The 18,611-nt window shown below is 27.6% G+C and overlaps 5 protein-coding genes across 5 annotated transcripts; 3 read left to right on the plus strand and 2 right to left on the minus strand.

Annotated features, from left to right (window-relative positions):
- Positions 1 to 10,813: 10,813 nt before the first annotated feature.
- OCT59_021528 (uncharacterized protein) lies at positions 10,814 to 12,763 on the plus strand. Its single transcript, XM_025315819.2, has one exon. It carries the CDS (start codon positions 10,973 to 10,975, stop codon positions 12,629 to 12,631), a length of 1,659 nt encoding a protein of 552 aa, XP_025182043.1. The 5' UTR covers positions 10,814 to 10,972; the 3' UTR covers positions 12,632 to 12,763.
- OCT59_021529 (uncharacterized protein) lies at positions 12,734 to 14,365 on the minus strand. Its single transcript, XM_025315820.2, has 4 exons — positions 13,995 to 14,365; positions 13,821 to 13,924; positions 13,478 to 13,744; positions 12,734 to 13,385 (listed from the first exon to the last, which is right to left on the minus strand). Exons 1-4 carry the CDS (start codon positions 14,295 to 14,297, stop codon positions 12,824 to 12,826), a joined length of 1,236 nt encoding a protein of 411 aa, XP_025182044.1. The 5' UTR covers positions 14,298 to 14,365; the 3' UTR covers positions 12,734 to 12,823.
- Positions 14,366 to 14,534: 169 nt separating this feature from the next.
- OCT59_021530 (uncharacterized protein) lies at positions 14,535 to 15,574 on the plus strand. The gene has a single exon (XM_025315821.2). It carries the CDS (start codon positions 14,563 to 14,565, stop codon positions 15,511 to 15,513), a length of 951 nt encoding a protein of 316 aa, XP_025182045.1. The 5' UTR covers positions 14,535 to 14,562; the 3' UTR covers positions 15,514 to 15,574.
- A 552-nt stretch (positions 15,575 to 16,126) lies between these two features.
- OCT59_021531 (uncharacterized protein) lies at positions 16,127 to 16,717 on the minus strand (the record flags this gene model as incomplete). The annotated part of the gene is made up of 3 exons (XM_066146587.1): positions 16,127 to 16,210; positions 16,303 to 16,335; positions 16,424 to 16,717. 3 exons carry the CDS (start codon positions 16,715 to 16,717, stop codon positions 16,127 to 16,129), a joined length of 411 nt encoding a protein of 136 aa, XP_066005708.1.
- A 515-nt stretch (positions 16,718 to 17,232) lies between these two features.
- On the plus strand, positions 17,233 to 17,947 carry OCT59_021532 (uncharacterized protein). Its single transcript, XM_025325267.2, has 3 exons — positions 17,233 to 17,397; positions 17,473 to 17,658; positions 17,749 to 17,947. Exons 1-3 carry the CDS (start codon positions 17,301 to 17,303, stop codon positions 17,793 to 17,795), a joined length of 330 nt encoding a protein of 109 aa, XP_025182047.1. The 5' UTR covers positions 17,233 to 17,300; the 3' UTR covers positions 17,796 to 17,947.
- The last annotated feature ends 664 nt before the right edge of the window (positions 17,948 to 18,611 follow it).

Consider the following 18,611-nt stretch of genomic DNA (forward strand, 5'->3'; position numbering starts at 1 on the left):
ATTTCAATTTCTTAATCATGTTATTACATTATGCAGAACTTGCTTGAAAGTTGTCGTATCTTTCAAACAAATTATTCTGAATGCCAAGTCGATTAGTAGAATTATAAACTTGTTGAAGTTTAGCAAGCTTCGTATTGATTGTATTAATGGTTTCTACTGCTTTTTTCTGTGCAGCAGCATTAGGAGGCAGAGTAAAATCAGTTACAATAATTTCTTCAATAGGCCTTTGAAGGACTTGGTTTGTTTGAGCAGACCTTGGATTTTGAGATGAACTGGATTGTGATTGATTAATTCGCATAAAACCTTGGATTGGAATTGGGATTGCCAAGTATTCTCTGATTTTGTTTTCGATATCTTCCTCAGGTTTATGTCAAATTTCTTTCTATACATTATTACATTCTGCATATAAACTAACTTTTGGGTATGTAGGGTTTCTTATATTCACTATACTATGATATCCAAAAGTATTGCAGAACCTTTGGTATTGGCTTGTAGGAGTCTTATAAATATAAAATTTATTGTATTTTGGTGTAGTTAGAAAAGCCTGCATGTTGAAGTCTCAGATGTAAGAATTTTTCACAAACGTGAAAATTTTCAGTGATCAAACTTTTACAAATCACGTTGGGTATTAAGGGATTATCAGGTTACCATGTATATCAAACCATTTTTTTTTGCTAATGCATGTAACTTTGAAATTTTTGAATTCATTAAAATATTTTAAAATAAATGTTTAAAAATAACTTTATATTATGAAATTAAAAAAAATTTTACATATAAGTGGAGTATTACATTTTGTATTAGCGAAAAAAAAAAGATTTTAGATGATATCAAATTGATGATAATTGGTCGAATATATATTATTTAATAGATCACTAGAAGGAAGTGACTATTTGATTTTGATTTTTGAATACTAACCTATTTTCACGTGACAATAAATCTCACGAGGGAAGGGGTAAGTTTTATAATAACCCTATAATGACGTAATATGTGTCACTTCCTTTAAAAGAAAATAAAAAAAAGAATAAAAGAAAATGAAAGGAGAAAGAAGAAGAAAGGAAAAGAAAAGGAAGAGAAAGGAGAATGAAAGAAGGGAAAGAGGAAAAAAGGAAACAGGAATAAAGAAAAAGGGAAATGAAGAAAGAGAAAGGGAAGGGAAAGAAAAAAATTAAAAAAGTTTAAAAAAAGATGTATAAGATGATTCTTTTTTAAACTTTTAATATATGTAATGCGTAATATGTAACATTTGATTAATATAAGACCATAAATCATATATATTAAAATTTGGCCGATTTTTAATAATTTCTGAAATTTAGCTGAAATATGTGACAGATCAGCTGAACTTTTGAGTTTTGATTTTGATTAGTATTATATTAAAATAAACTATTTAATAAGAAAATTTACAGATATTACATAATTATTAAAGGAGAAGAAGGTAACTAAAATTTTATATTATACTTAATAAAATTATATAATTTATGATTAATATTTCAGGCGAACTGTTTTGTGATTAGTGAAATATTTCACTTATTTTAAGTTTCAGTTTTAGCTATTCTGAAATTGCCAAAATCTGGTAAAATATCCAAAATCTAGCAAAACTTTTAAAATTTAGCAAACTTAAAATTGTCATATATATGTTTTTTTAATTAGTTGTTAAATAAGTTTTATATCTAAAATTCAGTTGTAGATTATATATCTGTTTGTCTAATTAACATTAAATTTTAAATTTTTAAAATTGCAAATTTAAATTTTTTATTATTCATGTTTTTATATTTATTTATTTTATTCACTTTAATTAGAATATTAAATAAATTATACAGTCAAACCTTGATATAGCAAATCCTTGATATAGTGAATTTTTCAGACAACTATAATAAATTTTTCCTTGCTATAACGAATTAACCAATCAAATCTCTTAAAATCTTCACTATAGCCTTATAGTGAAATTAAAGTCTGGAACATAGGGTTAATTATAATAAGGGTTGATTGTATATACTGATATATACTGTCTATTCCTTTATAGCCATACCCCTTGGAACTGAAAAAAAAGATGTAATTATAAAAAAATCATATGTTGTAACTATAGAGAAAATTTTTCCAATATATTTATTAATACATTGGGCCAAAATATAGTGTGCTTATAAAGGGAAATTTTATATGATGTGACAGCGTGAAAAAAACCTTAAAAAAATTTTAAAAAAATTCTGGTTAAATATAAAAATTCCAGAAATTTATTTTTTCAACTGGTATGGAATTAAAAAAAATTCCAGTTTTAGATGGTATTACCAAATATATAATAATTTTTTAACTTTTTTTTATTTGTGCATATACAATATGAAGTAACCAGAAAAGACGTACTGGCTTTAAATAATCATATTGTAATAAACTACTGAAATAATAAATAATAAAATTAAAGATAAAAAACTTTTTTGCGATATAAATTTATTAAATGAAATTTCCAGTATTTACAAAATATTCCAGAAATCTGCTATGCCACGACCAGAATAATTCTGGGATTATAAGATTTTACCGGTTTTATCAGAAATTTACTGGAAAAACTGGTTAAATTATAATGGATTTTCCACACTGTGATGTGATTATATAGGGAGTACTTTATTTATAATATTCAATCATAACTCAACTAATTAGATTATAACAAAATTTTTTAAATGGAAGTTAATATTTGATAGCAAATATCAAAAATGAGGATTTTGTATAAAATCGTACTTTACATCTAAAATAATTTAATGAAAAATAAGATTTTGGAATTATATAATTATACTTTATAGTTTATAGTTAATTAAAAATTTAATATTTAACATATGGCTTTTTTTAGTTTTGCCAGATTTCAGAATTTGCTAGTTTTAAAATTTTACATATTTGGTGAAAACAGTTTTGTTAAGTTTTAGAAATTTTGCTAAATATTAAGTTTTAGTTTCACTAGTCGAAAAAGGAATATTCGGCCTTAATACAATTTGACCTATATTCGACTAGAATTAATAAAATTCGACTTCAATTAGTAAAGATCTACGATTAGACATATATTCAACCTATGTTAATCAAACGTTATGTGTTACATGATACGTGTATTAAAATAAAAGTTTAAAAAAGGATGATCCTTTTTTAAACTTTTTTAATTTTCTTTCTTCCCTCCCCACCCTTTCCCTTCCTTCGTTCCTCTTTTCCTTCGTTCCAGTTTCTCTTCTTCCCCTTTTCCTCCCTTCGTTCTCCTTTCCCTTCCTTCGCTTTTCCCTTTCTTTCGTCACTTATCTCTTTCGAAGGTATACATATACCTTCAAATTTTTACTTTTTTTAACAAAACGTTTTACTAACATTTTCATTTTTTTCTTTTTTAGATTCAAGATGCCCATTTAAAAGGCTTGGATGGGCTTCTGAAGTATGGAAAAACTAAGTTTCGTAAGTACGAAACTTGGTTTATTTATTTATTTTTTTAATTTAGTATAAACGGTTACTAACCATTCTTTTATTACTTTTTTTTAGATTCAGCTGTTTGGGTGGACTTCTGAAGTATGGAAAAACCAAGTTTCATAAGTACAAAACTTGGTTTATTTATTTATTTTTTTTAATTTAGTATATGAACGGTTACTAACCGTTCTTTTATTACTTTTTTTTTAGATTCGGCTGTTCAGGTGGGCTTCTGAAGTATGGAAAAACCAAGTTTCGTAAGTACAAAACTTGGTTTATTATTTTTTTTTTTAATTTAGTATGAACAGTTACTAACCGTTCTTTTATTACTTTTTTTTAGATTTGGCCATTCGGGTGGGCTTCTGAAGTATGGAAAAACCAAGTTTTGTAAATACAAAACTTGGTTTATTTATTTATTTTTTTTTAATTTAGTATGAATGGTTACTAACCGTTCTTTTATTACTTTTTTTTAGATTCGGCCGTTCGGGTGGGCTTCCGAAGTATGGAAAAACCAAGTTTCGTAAGTACGAAACTTGGTTTATTTATTTTTTTTTAAATTTAATATGAACGGTTACTAACCGTTCTTTTTTTACTTTTTTTTTAGATTCGGCCGTTCGGGTGGACTTTCGTGTTCCAAAGAATGGGAAAATTCTAAAGATTCGTAAGAATCTTGGATTTTTTTTTATTTTTTTAAAAAAATATTACAAACGATTACTAATAACTATTCTTTTCTATTTTTTAGGATCGGATGGGCTTCCGAAGAATGGAAAACCAAGAAACCAAGATTTGTAAGTAAATACGAATCTTGGTTTAATTTTTTTTGTTTTTTTTTAATATATAAATGATTACTAATAACCGTTCTTTTCTTTTTTTAGGATCGGGTGGGCTTCTGAAGAACGAAAACCCAAAGATTCGTACGAATCTTCAATCTTTTTTTATTTTGATTATTACAAATGGTTTACTAACCATTCTTTCTTTTTTTTTTATAGGTTCAGGTGGGTTTCCAAAGAACGAAAACCCAAAGATTCGTAAGTACGAATCTTTAATCTTTTTTATTTTTGATTATTACGAATGGTTTACTAACCATTCTTTCTTTTTTTTATAGGATCGGATGGGCTTTCAAAGAATGAAAACCTAAAGATTCGTACGAATCTTTAATCTTTTTTTATTTTTAATTATTACGAATGGTTTACTAACCATTCTTTCTTTTTTTTTATAGGTTCGGGTGGGCTTCTGAAGAATGAAAACCCAAAGATTCGTAAGTACAAATCTTTAATCTTTTTTATTTTTGATTATTACGAATGGTTTACTAACCATTCTTTTTTTTTTATAGGTTCGGGTGGACTTCTGAAGAATGAAACCCCAAAGATTTGTAAATACGAATCTTCAATCTTTTTTTATTTTTGATTATTACGAATGGTTTACTAACCATTCTTTCTTTTTTTTATAGGTTTGTGGGCTTCTGAAGATCAGGAAAAGGAGAACTAAGGTTCGTTATAAACCTTGGATTTTTTTTTAATATTATGAACGGTTTTTAACTGTTCTTTTTCTTTTATTTTTATAGGTTCGGTTGGCTTCTGAAGATCGAAAGAACCAAGATTTGTAAGTACGAGTACGAATCTTGATTTTTGTTTTTTTTTATTATTTTGAAACAGTTTACTAACCGTTCCTTTCTTTTTTTTTTATAGGTTCGGCCGTTTGGGTGAGTTTCCGAAGAACGAAGAACAGAAAAAACTAAGATTCGTAAGTATTCCGTATTATGAATCTTAGTTTTTTTTTTCTTTTTTTTTATTCTTATTATTATAAATAGTTACTAACCGTTTTTATTCTTTTTTTATAGGTTTCGGTGAGCTTCTGAAAAACGAAAAAGAACTAAGATTTGTAAGTATTACGAATCTTAGTAGTTCTTTTTTTAAAAAAAAAGAAACGTTATACTGTATTAACGTTTCTATTTCTTTATTTTGTAAGAACTCCAGAGCTTTCTTTCTCTCTTCCCTCTTACCTTCCTTCTCCTCTTTTGTTATTCCCCGCCATTCCTCTATCTTTTACTTTTGTAAGACGTTTTCTTGGAATTTTCTTCAGCTTCGGTAAATTTCTTTAGTAAGACATGTAGATCAATGTCTTGGAATTGGTAAGTTTTTTTTTTTATTATTAATTTTGATTTTTTTTTATTGATTTTTTTTATCTTATAATTTGTAGAAATCAACAGTTTCGCACTTTTTGGATCAAATTGGTAAGTTTTTCACTTAAAAACTTTTTTAAAAAATTTTTTTTTATTATTAATTAATTTTTTTATTATCTTATCCCGGATGATAGGATCGATTAATAAGTTTTAAAACAGTTCGTTTTGAAACTTTTTTTAAAAAGTTTTATTTTTCCGAATTTTTATTTCAGATCAGACTTGAACTTTATTTTTTTTCTTTAGTTATAGTGAGACGACTTTTAACATTCGTTCTTTTCAAGATGTAATCATGTGATTGTGAAATTGTGTATAATTATTTTATTTATATATTAGATAGATGCTAATATACATGTACTGTATATTTAAGTGTTTTAATAAATTAATAAATTTGAAATTAAACTAAATTAATAAATAAATATTAAGACAAAATTTTGTGTCAAATAATCATCTGAACTGCGCCTCAATTTAACACCACTATTAGACCTAAATTTAACCTAAATTCAACTTAGTCAAATTTAGGTTGAATGGTAGTGTAGTGATAGCTGAATTTTCTTTCCGAATTTGAGACGATTGGCACCCTAAATGCACCCAAAAATTTGACCTCAATTTGACACAGGTTAGATCATCATTCGACCTATATTTGACCTGATCAAATTTAGGCCGAATTGTCTTTTTTTGACTAGTGTTTTGCTAAAAACACTATTATAAATATTATAATTTGATTGGTTATTAAATTTAAGAAAGAAAAAATAAGTTTATATTAAGCTAAATATTACATAATAAATATACATGCTGCCCAAATTATTTTGAGATGCCATAATTATAATTTGGGATACCGTAATTCATTCAGTTTATATATAATTTACTATGTAAAATGCTAAAATAATTTGGAATGCTGTAATTCATTCAGTTTATATATAATTTACTATGTAAAGTACCAAAATAATTTGGGATGGCATAATTGAATTTGGGATTTACTTATAATTATGGCAGCTCAAAATAATTTGGATGGCATGTATAGTAATAAATGTAATCCTTAAACTATATATTAAATTATTAAACATTTTTAAATATTTTAACACTTTAAATCTAAGAAAATTTTTTATTATTTTTAGGCTTAAAAATTCAAGAGACTTATTTTTTTAAACTAATTCCTTTTAAATATTAATTAAAAAATAAACTTTTTTTTTTCTTATAGATTCTAGTTTTAATAGTAAGTTTTAAATTTTAAAACTTAAATCTTTTTAAAGAAACTTTTATTAATATTTTTTTATTTTTTTATAAGTTACTTTTAGCATTAGATACTAATAAGTTTTGAAATTATAATTTTAAAACTTTATTTTTTAATTTTTTTTTAAAAAACATTAATGTTTCTTTTTTATAAACTTCATATTTTAACTTAAGAATTTTTAAGTTTTATAACATTTTGTTATTATAAAACAATTTATTTTTATTTTTTTAAATAAAAAGATGTTTTTTATTTTTATATATATATATATAATTTTACTCAAAATAGTAAATTTCACAAAACAAATTTTTTTTATTTTTTTTTGTAAAAAATATTAATTAACATTTCTTTTTTTTTATAGATTCAAATATTTTGACTTAAAATTCTGATTAGTTTTAGTAATTACTGAACTGAACTAATCAGTTTTAGTATTGAAATAGTTTCAGTATTTTAATTTACCAAACTGAACCTTTAGTAAATTTGCTGATTAGTTTCAGTAACTTTAGTTTCAGTATCAGTTTTGTAATTTACTAAATCAATTTATCAAACTAATACTTTCAGTATCAGTTTCAGTAAATTTACTGATCATTTTGATAAATTTACTGAACTGATTTGCTAAACTGATTTGACAACATTTTTTAATAATTAATTAAAAATATTGTGAAATGTTTTTTTTAATTAATTTATTTAAAAAAAAATGGGTTATACCATTTTTTAATAATTTAATAAAAATGTTGCAAAATGTTTTTTTAATTAATTTAATTAAAAAAATGTATTGCAACTTTTTTTTGATAATTTAATAGAAAATATTGCAAAACATTTTTTATTGGTAAAAATGTAAGCAATTTAATAAAAGAAAACATTTTTAGGCAAAAATGAGTGTTTATATTTAGGACTTTATGGTATTAATAATTTGAACTAATGTAATTGTATTTATAAAAAAAATAATATGAAATAATTATAAAAAAAAATAATTGTATTTTTAAAGAATTTTACAGTTTTTTTAATAATTAATCAAATTCTTTTCTAAAATTAAATAAAAAAAACAGTAAAGTAATATATTAGAATATTGCTATTATAGGGATATTTTTTAAATAAAATCTATAAGATTTTACTTGTATAGAAAAATAGCCAATAGATAAAGTATTTATAGAATGCTTTTGTACAGATGGTGGCCTAAATGATCTGGCCAGTTTATTTTGCCAAAATTACACAGATCATTACATGTTGATATACAGATGGTGATCAAAAGTATGCGGACATTTTTTAAAATAAAAATTTCATATAAAATAATATAATAAAAATAAAATTTATTAAGTAAATATATTAATCTGATTGTCCTTTATTAATTTTATGTAAAAAAAAATTATATATTAATAATTAATACTATATCCATTTGCAGCAATAACTGCCTCAATTCTCTGTGGCATGCTATCAATTAATTTTTTATAATATTCTGGAGGAATATCATCCCACGCATCTTTAACATATTTCTCAAGTACTTTCGATATTAGATGTGGCGGGTCACGTCGACGCACCATTGCTTTCATTTCTTTCCGCCCACATGTTCTCTATGGGGTTCAAATCGGCATGCTGGCCATCAAGCACCACAATTTTGGCATCTTCACGGGTGGCCATAGCGACTTTTGAACGATGTGGTGGAGCATTGTCTTCTTGAAAAATTCCATTACCCTGTGGAAAATGCTCATCCAAAGTAGGTACAACATAGTTTTCAATAATTTTAGCATGAGTTTGACCTGTAACTGAGCCTTTTAACGGAACAATTGGTCCAAGCCCCACGCCAGGAGAAACAACCCCAAAACATTCTGCTAGGACAGTGTTTAACGGTAACTGCAATACAATCAGGATTCAATTCTTCTCCTGGTTCACGCCAAACCCTTCCCTGACGACCTTTCTGAAATTGTGTAAAAGTGCTTTCATCTGAAAAAAGCACTCTTCTCCATTTTCTTGTTGTCCAATCTCTGTGCGCAAGAGCCCATTCAAGACGAGCCTGACGATGTGCTTCTGTCATTGCAGGTTTATGACGGGGAATACAGGCACTTAAGTCCAACCTTTTGAGGTTTCGGCGTATGGTACACACAGAAATAGGTTGCTTTTTACGAGCTGTCCAAACAGTTGCAAGCTTTTTTGAACAAAGTCGACGATTTTCACCATTTTCTTTAACAAAAGCTTTGAGTTCTTGTCGTGCTGGTGAGTCAAAGAAAAGTGGAGGGCGACCTGATTTTTTTTTTGGTGTGAAAGAGCCAGTTTCACGAAAATGTTTAAGTACATCATAAACAGCAGTTTTACTACACCCCAAGTGTTCTGCAATTAAACGGCCCGATTGTCCACAATTATAACCATAAATAATCGCATATCGGGTTTTTGGGGTGAGTGGCTTCATATTTGGTGAATGTTTACTAAAAAAAAAACATTGGGGAGGTTTTTATTATGATATAAGGCGTTAAATGACGTATTGTTTATATTACGTCATCACGTGATGATCGGCATAATTTTGGCAAATTAAAATGTCCGTATACTTTTGATCACCATCTGTAATATAAAAAACATATAATTTTGTATTAATAATAGCAATAAATAAATTTCCATACTTCAATTCCTTCATGAAATTTCAGAATTTTTTTAGAAATATGGAACCATTTACTGCATGAATTTTTACAATTACACAACAAAAAATTTATAAGATTAAAAATATTGTAATTCAGTCAATATCGATCAGATAATCATGAATTTACCACCATCTGAATCGTCTCAATAAGGCAAATCTAATGAGCCAACAATTATGAAAATCCAATTATTAAAAACAAAAGATATTATAAGGTGTAATTACATGCCAAAGATTGAATCCTACAAATGCAAAATTTTTATAATTCTAATCCTCTTAATGAGACAAATATAATAAATCCAAAATCATGAAAATTCAATCACTGGATGATTTTTAAATTTAAATTATATGAACTTACAAAGCTTGCATAATAATTACATTTGCATAGAACCTATAATTATAAAAGACATTGTTCTGTAAGACTTATCTTATTAAATTTTATGTTAAAGTACTTAGGAAGAACATTGAAATCACATGGAAAAATATTTTTCTAGAATATTATAAAAATCAATTAATAGCATACTATCTCAGTATTGATGAGCCATTATTGCAAATAGAGATAGAATTTATTATTAATAAATTTTTGTTTAAACTAATAAATAAAAACGTAATAATTATATTTAGCTTAAAATTTTATCTTTAATATATAATATTTTTTTGCATTGAAAAGTGGCCGGATCATTTAGGCCACCATCTGTATATAAATTATTCTTATATACAAATAAGAATTACTTTTATTAAATTTAATTTTAATTAAACTGGCTAATAAATTAAAAATTATTAATTTAAAATTTGTTTTATATGTGGGACAGAATCAGGAGTACTATATGTGGCAGATAGATTTAGTTGAGAAAGGTTTCGGAAATGAATTAAGACTATATATCATTCCATAAACGAAATCAATTACAAAGATACAAAATTCTTTTATTTAAAAAATCGGGTTAGCGGATCTTCATGATGCAATGTTACACATGTACATAATGACAACTTTAAAGTATAATTAGATGCAATATTTGGCATCAGAAGAGTTGCAAACTATTCTGATTTCCTTGTTTAAAGATAATACGTAAGGATGATTTACGCGTTAACGCGTTTACAAATAACTGCGGTAATCCATTTAACCCATAACAGTAAATGTAATCGATTATCAAAAATAGCATATATGAAGGAAAGGATTGCCGGAAAAACTCGTTTTTAGCAATCTATTAAATGAAAACGAGAATGGGAATTACATTACCAATGAAATTTCAACTCTACGATCATTATAAAAAAATGATAAGCTATGTGGAGTTTTTAATCCGACTACGGACTTACGGTAAAAATATCCGATAGACAGATTATATTGATAACCTTGTAATTTTTGCTCTGTTCTTCTTATTTTAGAAGCTTTTTTGTAAAAATTCTTTTTTTGTTTTCCTATTTAACTATTTATTATTAAAAAATATAAATATAAACAAAGTATTTGTATCCTAAGTGTCAATTTTTTTTTATTCGCATAATTTATCAATTAAAAATGAGTTCAACGAAAAGGCCTTATAATGAAACGATATCTTCTAATTCTTCCATTTCTACTACTTTAAATGACACAAATGATTATATTGTATTGGGAGAACAACAAGAAGTTGAACAAGAAATGGATATTGAAGAACAAATTCAACAAGTTGAAGAAGAGAATTTTGTTAGTAGAAGGAAAAGAGCAAATACTGATAAAGATGATTTATTTAAGTCAAATACAAATGACCATCCATTTCAATCGTCAACCCCAATTTCTTCAACGAAAGATACTTTAAATTATCCTTCGAGTAATACATTTTCTAATACTCCAGATTCTATTGCTAATTCAAGGAAAACTGTTTCTTTTACAACAACAACATTTCTAAATAATTACATTTCTCCGAAAGATTCTTTTAATAATAATATGCATGATAACAATTCTACGTTAAAAGTGTCGGAAGATACAAAAGCACTAAGTCCAATTGATTTGTTAATGTCATCACCTCCAATTTCCACTTCAACACCAAAAACAAGTCAAACAAAAAATACGTCAAATTCTTCACTAACTTTAACAACTCAAAATTCGGATACATGGGACTTTAATTATACTGATTCTTCTTGCAATACTGCTTCAAATTCAAATGACAATAAGATCAACAGCCATTTCCCTAGTGATGCTAATATAATTCATACAAATTTAAACATAGATTCAAGTCATGGACCATTTAGTCCGATTTATTCACAAATTTATGATAGTGAAGGAATTGTATTCGCTACAGAATCATTTAATTATTTAGTACAATTATATGAATTTTGCGATAATAATTCAACAAATTTACAATCAAAAATAACTTCGATATTAGGAGATTTAGTTTTATTGATAAATAATCAACTGGATGGGTTTGATATACCATTTATTGAACATCATAAATGGAATGGGTCACATTTTTACGGCTCTGTTGATGTTGAATATTTATTAGATCAATTAGACGATGGTTTGGGTATATCATCTGCTAAATATGTTTGGTATGATTATAATAATAATATGAGAATTAGCGGATCCGTTTTACAATGTGGTTGTCGTAGAACACATCGAACACATCGTAGAACATGTCGTATAGATGAGAACCAAAGCTCATCTTCTTCCTCTGCATCTTCACCTACGTTATCTACGTCTTTTACTTCGGACCTTCAACGGCCAGCCAATAATACTAATGATTTACAGGATAATGATTTGAGACACGCCGTATTAAACAGAGACGCTGAGAGAGAAGCTCAAATTTTTTTAGAATTATTAGCTGAAGAAGAAGAGAACGGAGAAGATAATGATATCGAACAAGAAGAAGAAAGTGATTCTTTCACTGAAATTTCCAAAGAAAGTGATGATGACGATGATTTTCTTATTCAAGGTCTTGCTTCAACTAGTATTCGTCAACGCACTGATACATTCGGTAATCCTATTATAAATCAGACTAGAACAACTTCTGCTCGTCATATATCAAGACCTTCTGCTGATAATGACGGTAACGATACTGATGATTCTCTTGACGATTATTTAGCCGAAAGCGGTAATTTAACTGAATCCACTTATGAAGAGATTGACTTCTCTGATGTTGAAAGTACTGCAACTGATTCTACTATTGAAGATGGTTGGCATAATGTCTCAAGAGATAATTAATTTATATAGATTTATCTTCTCTTATTTCTTTTGCTTTTTTTGTATTTTTATTTCTTATTTCTGTTTGAAAATATAACATAAATAACATAAACATTCAAAAATAAATAAAAAGTATATTTTAGTAAGCAAAATTTATAAATAATAAACTTTTATTAATATTTTAATTCCATTAAAAGACAAGTAACTAGGGGTCTAAAAAGTTGATTTTTGCATAAGATCAGGATATTTTGCTCCTATGGCAATTACAACTTCTTCTACGTGATGACAAACATTCTGTATAGATAAATCCCATTTAGCTCCCAGCACACCTCCAACAGATTTACCATGGCCACCTCCGTAACTACTTTCAAAGAATATTAACCTTTCGATTTGGTCAATTGTACCTTGCATACGACCCTGTTCAATCATTGAGCTTGCAATTTGTTCTGCTTGATCGGGAGAAATTGCAAGTAAAGAGCCGAGTTCTTCAAATGTAATATTATTATAAATCATTGAAGCCGATAAAAGGTTATGTTCAATGACAGCCCTATCAAGCACTGTTGTACCATCTGCTAATCTTGCTTTTTGATGATCTTTAAGTGTTTCTGCAAATCCTTTAACCTCATTTGGTCTTAATACTCGATCAAGGTACATTTTCTCAAGAATTGGAAAATGTGGTAAGCGTTGAACACGTTCATCCTTATAAAGTGTTGCCAACATGCGTGAACGTTGTGGCCCTGCTCCTGCCAACACCGCACATGTTATGGCTGCATTCCTTTTATGTGCGGTAACAAATTAAAATTAAAGTCATGCTATAAAAAAAAGAAAAAAATTCCATGGAACTTTATTTCAAGTTTAGATACTTACAGACAATTTGTGCGATCCTCCGGTGCCAACTCCGAAACATAACTTAATTCATGATATTTTGAACTGGCTTCCAAGAATTTTCTTTTGAAATCAAATATCTTGGCTTGTGAAAGTTTAAATGTAAGATTAATCACTTGATCTTTACAACTAGGAATTAATAAAGCAGCACGGCTAAGATATGTTTCAGCTGATACTGCTTCATCTTCTTCCAAAAGAAGTTGGACAATCTTGATATAAATTTTTAATTTATATTCTTCAGGTATCGTTCTAAAATGGAAGTGAAGATAAAATTAAAAAATTTATTAACAAAATAATTAACATAGATCATTAATCTTTAAATTACCGATGTCCAGAATCTAGTGGAATTCCTTGTAATACTTTTGCTGCTTCAACCCAGTCTTCCTCATTTTCATAGATTTCTGCCAATTTCTCGCGAAGTGCTGAAATCTACAAACAATAACACGTGAATATAATTAGTTATAATAGAATTGAATAAATCGCAAAATATACACCTCACCTGTTCTTCAAAACTAACAACTCTAGGTTGAACTTTATTTAAAGCAAAGTGAAGAACACGTTTCTTAATTTCCGGATTACTAATTTTATCGACACCTTGTACAAAATCACTTAATACTTGACGAGAAATTACCAAGCCAACTTGTTCTTGTACAATATGTTCGACGAAAGCTTCTAAACTATCTGCGAGTAAAGCGTCATTTGAAGGTAAAATATTTTCAAGTAAAGAACGATATTCTGCAGTTTTATCCTTTTGAGAAGGGATTGTTGCAATGTTTGCAAGTTTTTCATTAATATTAGACATTTTTTTTTTTACTGTGATTGAGCTTAATAAAAAAAAAAAGAAAGTAGATTTTTTTCGTCGAAAGAGCCGGAGTTATTTTTATTATACAAATTTTCCTATTTATATAAAATTAGATGTATTACAAATCATGTGATTGTGAGATCGTGCCTAAAATTTTTTATTTTAGTGATAATCACTACTATTCGAAACCGAAGATCCTCCATATAAATTTTACCCGATTTTTTTTTTCTTTTTCTTGTTGCCACTTTCTTACCATTAGTAATAAATGGCAACTTTAAATCAATATGATAAAACGAATTCAAAATCACCACCGGGACATGGTCATATAGTATGTCATTTATCTTCTTCAACAACCAGACCTTCCTTTTCAACTTTTCGTGCTTCATATCCAATAAAACTTTTAACACCTAAAGTACATAGTCCATATTTAGCAGCAGCTTATATTATAACATATGGAGGAGGAATGGTGTCAGGAGATTCTGTTTTTCTTTCAGTCGAAATCCATCCAAATGTTAATTTAATGTTATTAACACAAGGTTCGACTAAAATATACAAACAACGCCCAGGAAAGATGTTTGTTAATAACAATATTCTACAAAACGGCGAAGGATTGAAAATCTCAGAAGGAACTCGACAAAAGCTTAATTCTTTCATACATAAGAATGCTTTATTGCTTCAGTTACCTGATCCAACAACTTGTTTTCGTGATGCTGATTTTACTCAACGACAGGTATTTACATTACAAGATGTCACTTCCTCTGTCATTATACTTGACTGGTTTACTTGTGGCAGAATGTCCCGTGGTGAGCGTTGGGATTTTTTTAAATATGATTCTGGTATTGATTTAATTCTTAGTGATAAATTAATTTTTCGTGATGTTGTATTATTAAAAAATGATAATCAAAATAATATACTAAAAAAACGATTGGAACCTTATGAATGTTATGCTACTTTAGTTTTATATGGACCAAAAGTTATACCTTTAATTAATTTTATAATAGAAGAATTTAATAAAATTGTTATTGGTAAAATCGATAAAATGCCTGAATTAGTTTGGTCCGCATCTATCCTTAATGAAAAACAAAGTATAATAAATGGTGTGGTTGTTAAAGTTGCTGGAATAACAACTGAACTTGTAAGAAATTTTTTAGTTAAATTTGCTCTTAAAGATCTTAAAGATATAATCGGTGAAAATTTATTTGAACGAGCTTTATAGATTATTGACTTATTTGTTTATGGAAAACATTCCCTTCATGTTTAGCCTTAAATTCCGAAATACATATTAAAAGTACATAATAAAGTACATTATCTTTTAATAAGTTTTGATAATTATAATTAGTTAACTTTAAATTTTGGAATAACTTAAAGGATTATGAAGAAAGATTAATCTTTTAAATGATTTCAAAGGTTAAATTAAATATCACTGTATTTAATTCTTATAGCCATTTAATTCTTTCTCGCATTTAGAGGACGCAAGTTGTAATCTGAATTAGAAACAAATGCAGAAAGTTTCTTGATCTAAAGTTGCCGAAATAAAAAAAAACTAAAGTATTAGTCATAAACAAAAGGGGAAAAATTAGAGACATACAAATGATTATTTCATCTGAATTTCTCAATACGTGTTCTAGCAGAGACATAAATTAGAAAAAGCGAATTTTATAAATCTCCAGTTAAAATAAAATTTCCGTAAGCGATTCGGGATACGTCTTCCTTAGCAGCATTTTTTGAAATTTGAGGTGTCCCATTGAAGAATTCCCGAATAGAAGAAATTATCTGTTATAATCGCCGCTAGAACTCACATATGAACCAATATCCTTAACATTATATAATTAATTACCACCGTTTCTAGAATGATATTCATAATTTATTGGCCAATGCTTCTTTTTCGCCGCATCGTGAAGCAATATGATGTACTTTTTTATAAGTAAATATGAAAATAGATGAAAAATTGTAAATTGATTAATCGAATACAGTTCGAATGGTCATAAACATTATTTCTAACTACCTTAGTTTCTCCTTTTAAGCTGGGCACATTGATCTTTTATTAGTTCATTTTCTTTCTTAATTTTCTCCTCTTCACGAATTTGAATTTTAAGGAATAAACTGTTGAAAGTGTGGGTTGCCACATGATCTTTTGCATCAGATCTTTTTGAGAAACTCGTGTCAGGTTCCCATGATTTTTGATTAACTTTACAAGTGATGTAAGTCAATTTATTATTAGACCCGCTCTTTTGATGAAATCGGGGATAAGAAAAGCCATACTTTTGACAAAGTTCAAGAAGCAAGACTTGCATTGGTTTTGGGAGTGTTCGCATTCGTTCTGTATTATACCATTTAACGACTTCAGGAGTTTGATCGATCAGACGCATATTTTTTGAAATTCCAGTCTTTTGAGAACCAACTTTTTCCAAAACTCGCATAACTCTAAAAAATTATAAGAATGTTTGGACTCTATGAATTCAGCACACAAAGTCGCTACTTCTTCTTTCGCCTCCTTTTTATTACTTTTTGTATTCGATTTCCAAGATTTATCTAGATAATTAAGTTTTGTGTCATAACCTTTTGGTCTCTTAATAATAGAATTTTGTAAATAGTTGCGAATTGAGTTTTAATCACTTGCAGTAGAACGCGTAGCAGGAGCGGAAGGAACATTTCTTGTATTAGAAACAAGAGGAGCATTTCTTATATTTCTTGTATTAGAATTTATTGGCATTTTTAATATTATTTTTTTTTGTTTTTGTGTTAGTGAACCTGGTACTGAGCGCGTATTTATTTTTTACGTCATACGTCACAGTCGTCACATACTTACAATCAGCTAACTTTTAAAGCAACCAATGACACCATTTCGAGTCATTTTAATTGCCGATTTGCCGATAATTTTCCACGATCATATGCTGGTACATGATATCATATTTTTAATATTTTAGATAAAAATGAATTTTTTTTCAAAATAATTATTTTCTTTAAAATAATTATTTTCTTTTTTTTTCGAGGAAAATAAAAATGAGTCAAGAAAATACAACTGCTACAACAAGTGAAGGAAAAAATATCAGCTTTAGTGTACCTAAAGTTTCTAATTCTGAAACAAAAGACATAAAATGTAATGAAAATATTATTTTTATTTTATTTTTCTTTCTTATAATGTATATAAACGAATAATAAATGTTTATTTTAGCCAACACAGAATCATCAGGGTTTGATCGATCACCTAATAATGATTTAGAATTATCAACATATGAAACTCATAGCATCGATGAAAATGTTGAACCACATTCTGTTTCTTGGTATAAAGATCCTACTAAAAGAAAATGGTTCACTTATGGTGTAATTGTAACATTGATAGTCGTTATCATTATTGTTAGTGAGTATCATTTTAACGAAAATTTGAAATTGAAGGAATTTTTTCGATATTGAATTAATTTTCTTTTTTTTTTTATTCATTTTCCATTAGTTCCCGTATCCGTCGCTAACGCATTGAAAAATAATAATAATAGATGAATAAATAATAATGATATAGATAGTAATTTTACTTATAAAGACGTTACACTATTTTGTTTGTCTTTCCGAATCTAATTTTTAAAATTATTTATTTTACTCAATCGCGTTTAAATTACACTAATAAAGTATTATATTAATTTATTTACTCGCAACAAGCTTGATTTGATGACCTGAAACCAGTAATCAATATCATGTAATTAACCTGTACAATAATCAATTGTAAATAAACCTGCTTATTTAAAGTGCCAAGTTGATGAAGACTCCTTCTTATTATAATTACTTGATTACCTTGTTATTTGTAAAATCTTTCCGTTTTGTACCTACTGCCCGGTAATTCGTATTATATTACAATAGCAATTTTACCTTTTGTACAAAAGTTTTTCGGTTTTTTTATACGGATAATGATTGATAAGTACACGGAAGACCTGAAAGATTTTTTCAGTTCGATTCGATTTAAATTTGAAACCGAAAATCTGAATATTATAAATGAATATTTACACTAAATGAAAAATTTTTGTGAGGGTCGCCGAGTTATTAGAAAAGAAATTTTTTAAAGCCCTTGGCATTTTGTACCTGAAGTTTTGCGCGACAAATTTTTTTCCCGTGTCACCGGGTGGGTGAGACTTCTTTTATCTAGCCAATTATATTTCAGAAATCTAAAATTTTCAGAATGATTTTATCTATATGGCCTTACACTTTACTGGGAAAGGATGTAAACTCGTTCAACCTTTTCCACTCTCTCACCTCTTTCCTCGGTTCCTATCAGATGTACCATCGAAACCTTTCAAAATATTTCCAACGGAGTAATTTGATGCT

This window comes from Rhizophagus irregularis, chromosome 30 (assembly GCF_026210795.1).
Source record: "Rhizophagus irregularis chromosome 30, complete sequence".
In the NCBI taxonomy this organism is placed as follows: domain Eukaryota; kingdom Fungi; phylum Glomeromycota; class Glomeromycetes; order Glomerales; family Glomeraceae; genus Rhizophagus; species Rhizophagus irregularis.

What these genes read in the sequence shown, in the direction of transcription:
- OCT59_021528 (XM_025315819.2), top strand. Translation starts at nt 10,973, where the DNA reads ATGAGTTCAACGAAAAGGCCTTATAATGAAACGATATCTTCTAATTCT.
- OCT59_021529 (XM_025315820.2), bottom strand. Translation starts at nt 14,297, where the DNA reads ATGTCTAATATTAATGAAAAACTTGCAAACATTGCAACAATCCCTTCT. An exon ending in TTGTTAGTTTTGAAGAACAG is followed by an intron (nt 13,925 to 13,994) that starts GTGAGGTGTATA and finishes TATTGTTTGTAG; the next exon opens with ATTTCAGCACTTCGCGAGAA. An exon ending in GAGGATCGCACAAATTGTCT is followed by an intron (nt 13,386 to 13,477) that starts GTAAGTATCTAA and finishes CGCACATAAAAG; the next exon opens with GAATGCAGCCATAACATGTG.
- OCT59_021530 (XM_025315821.2), top strand. Translation starts at nt 14,563, where the DNA reads ATGGCAACTTTAAATCAATATGATAAAACGAATTCAAAATCACCACCG.
- OCT59_021532 (XM_025325267.2), top strand. Translation starts at nt 17,301, where the DNA reads ATGAGTCAAGAAAATACAACTGCTACAACAAGTGAAGGAAAAAATATC. An exon ending in TGAAACAAAAGACATAAAAT is followed by an intron (nt 17,398 to 17,472) that starts GTAATGAAAATA and finishes TGTTTATTTTAG; the next exon opens with CCAACACAGAATCATCAGGG. An exon ending in AGTCGTTATCATTATTGTTA is followed by an intron (nt 17,659 to 17,748) that starts GTGAGTATCATT and finishes ATTTTCCATTAG; the next exon opens with TTCCCGTATCCGTCGCTAAC.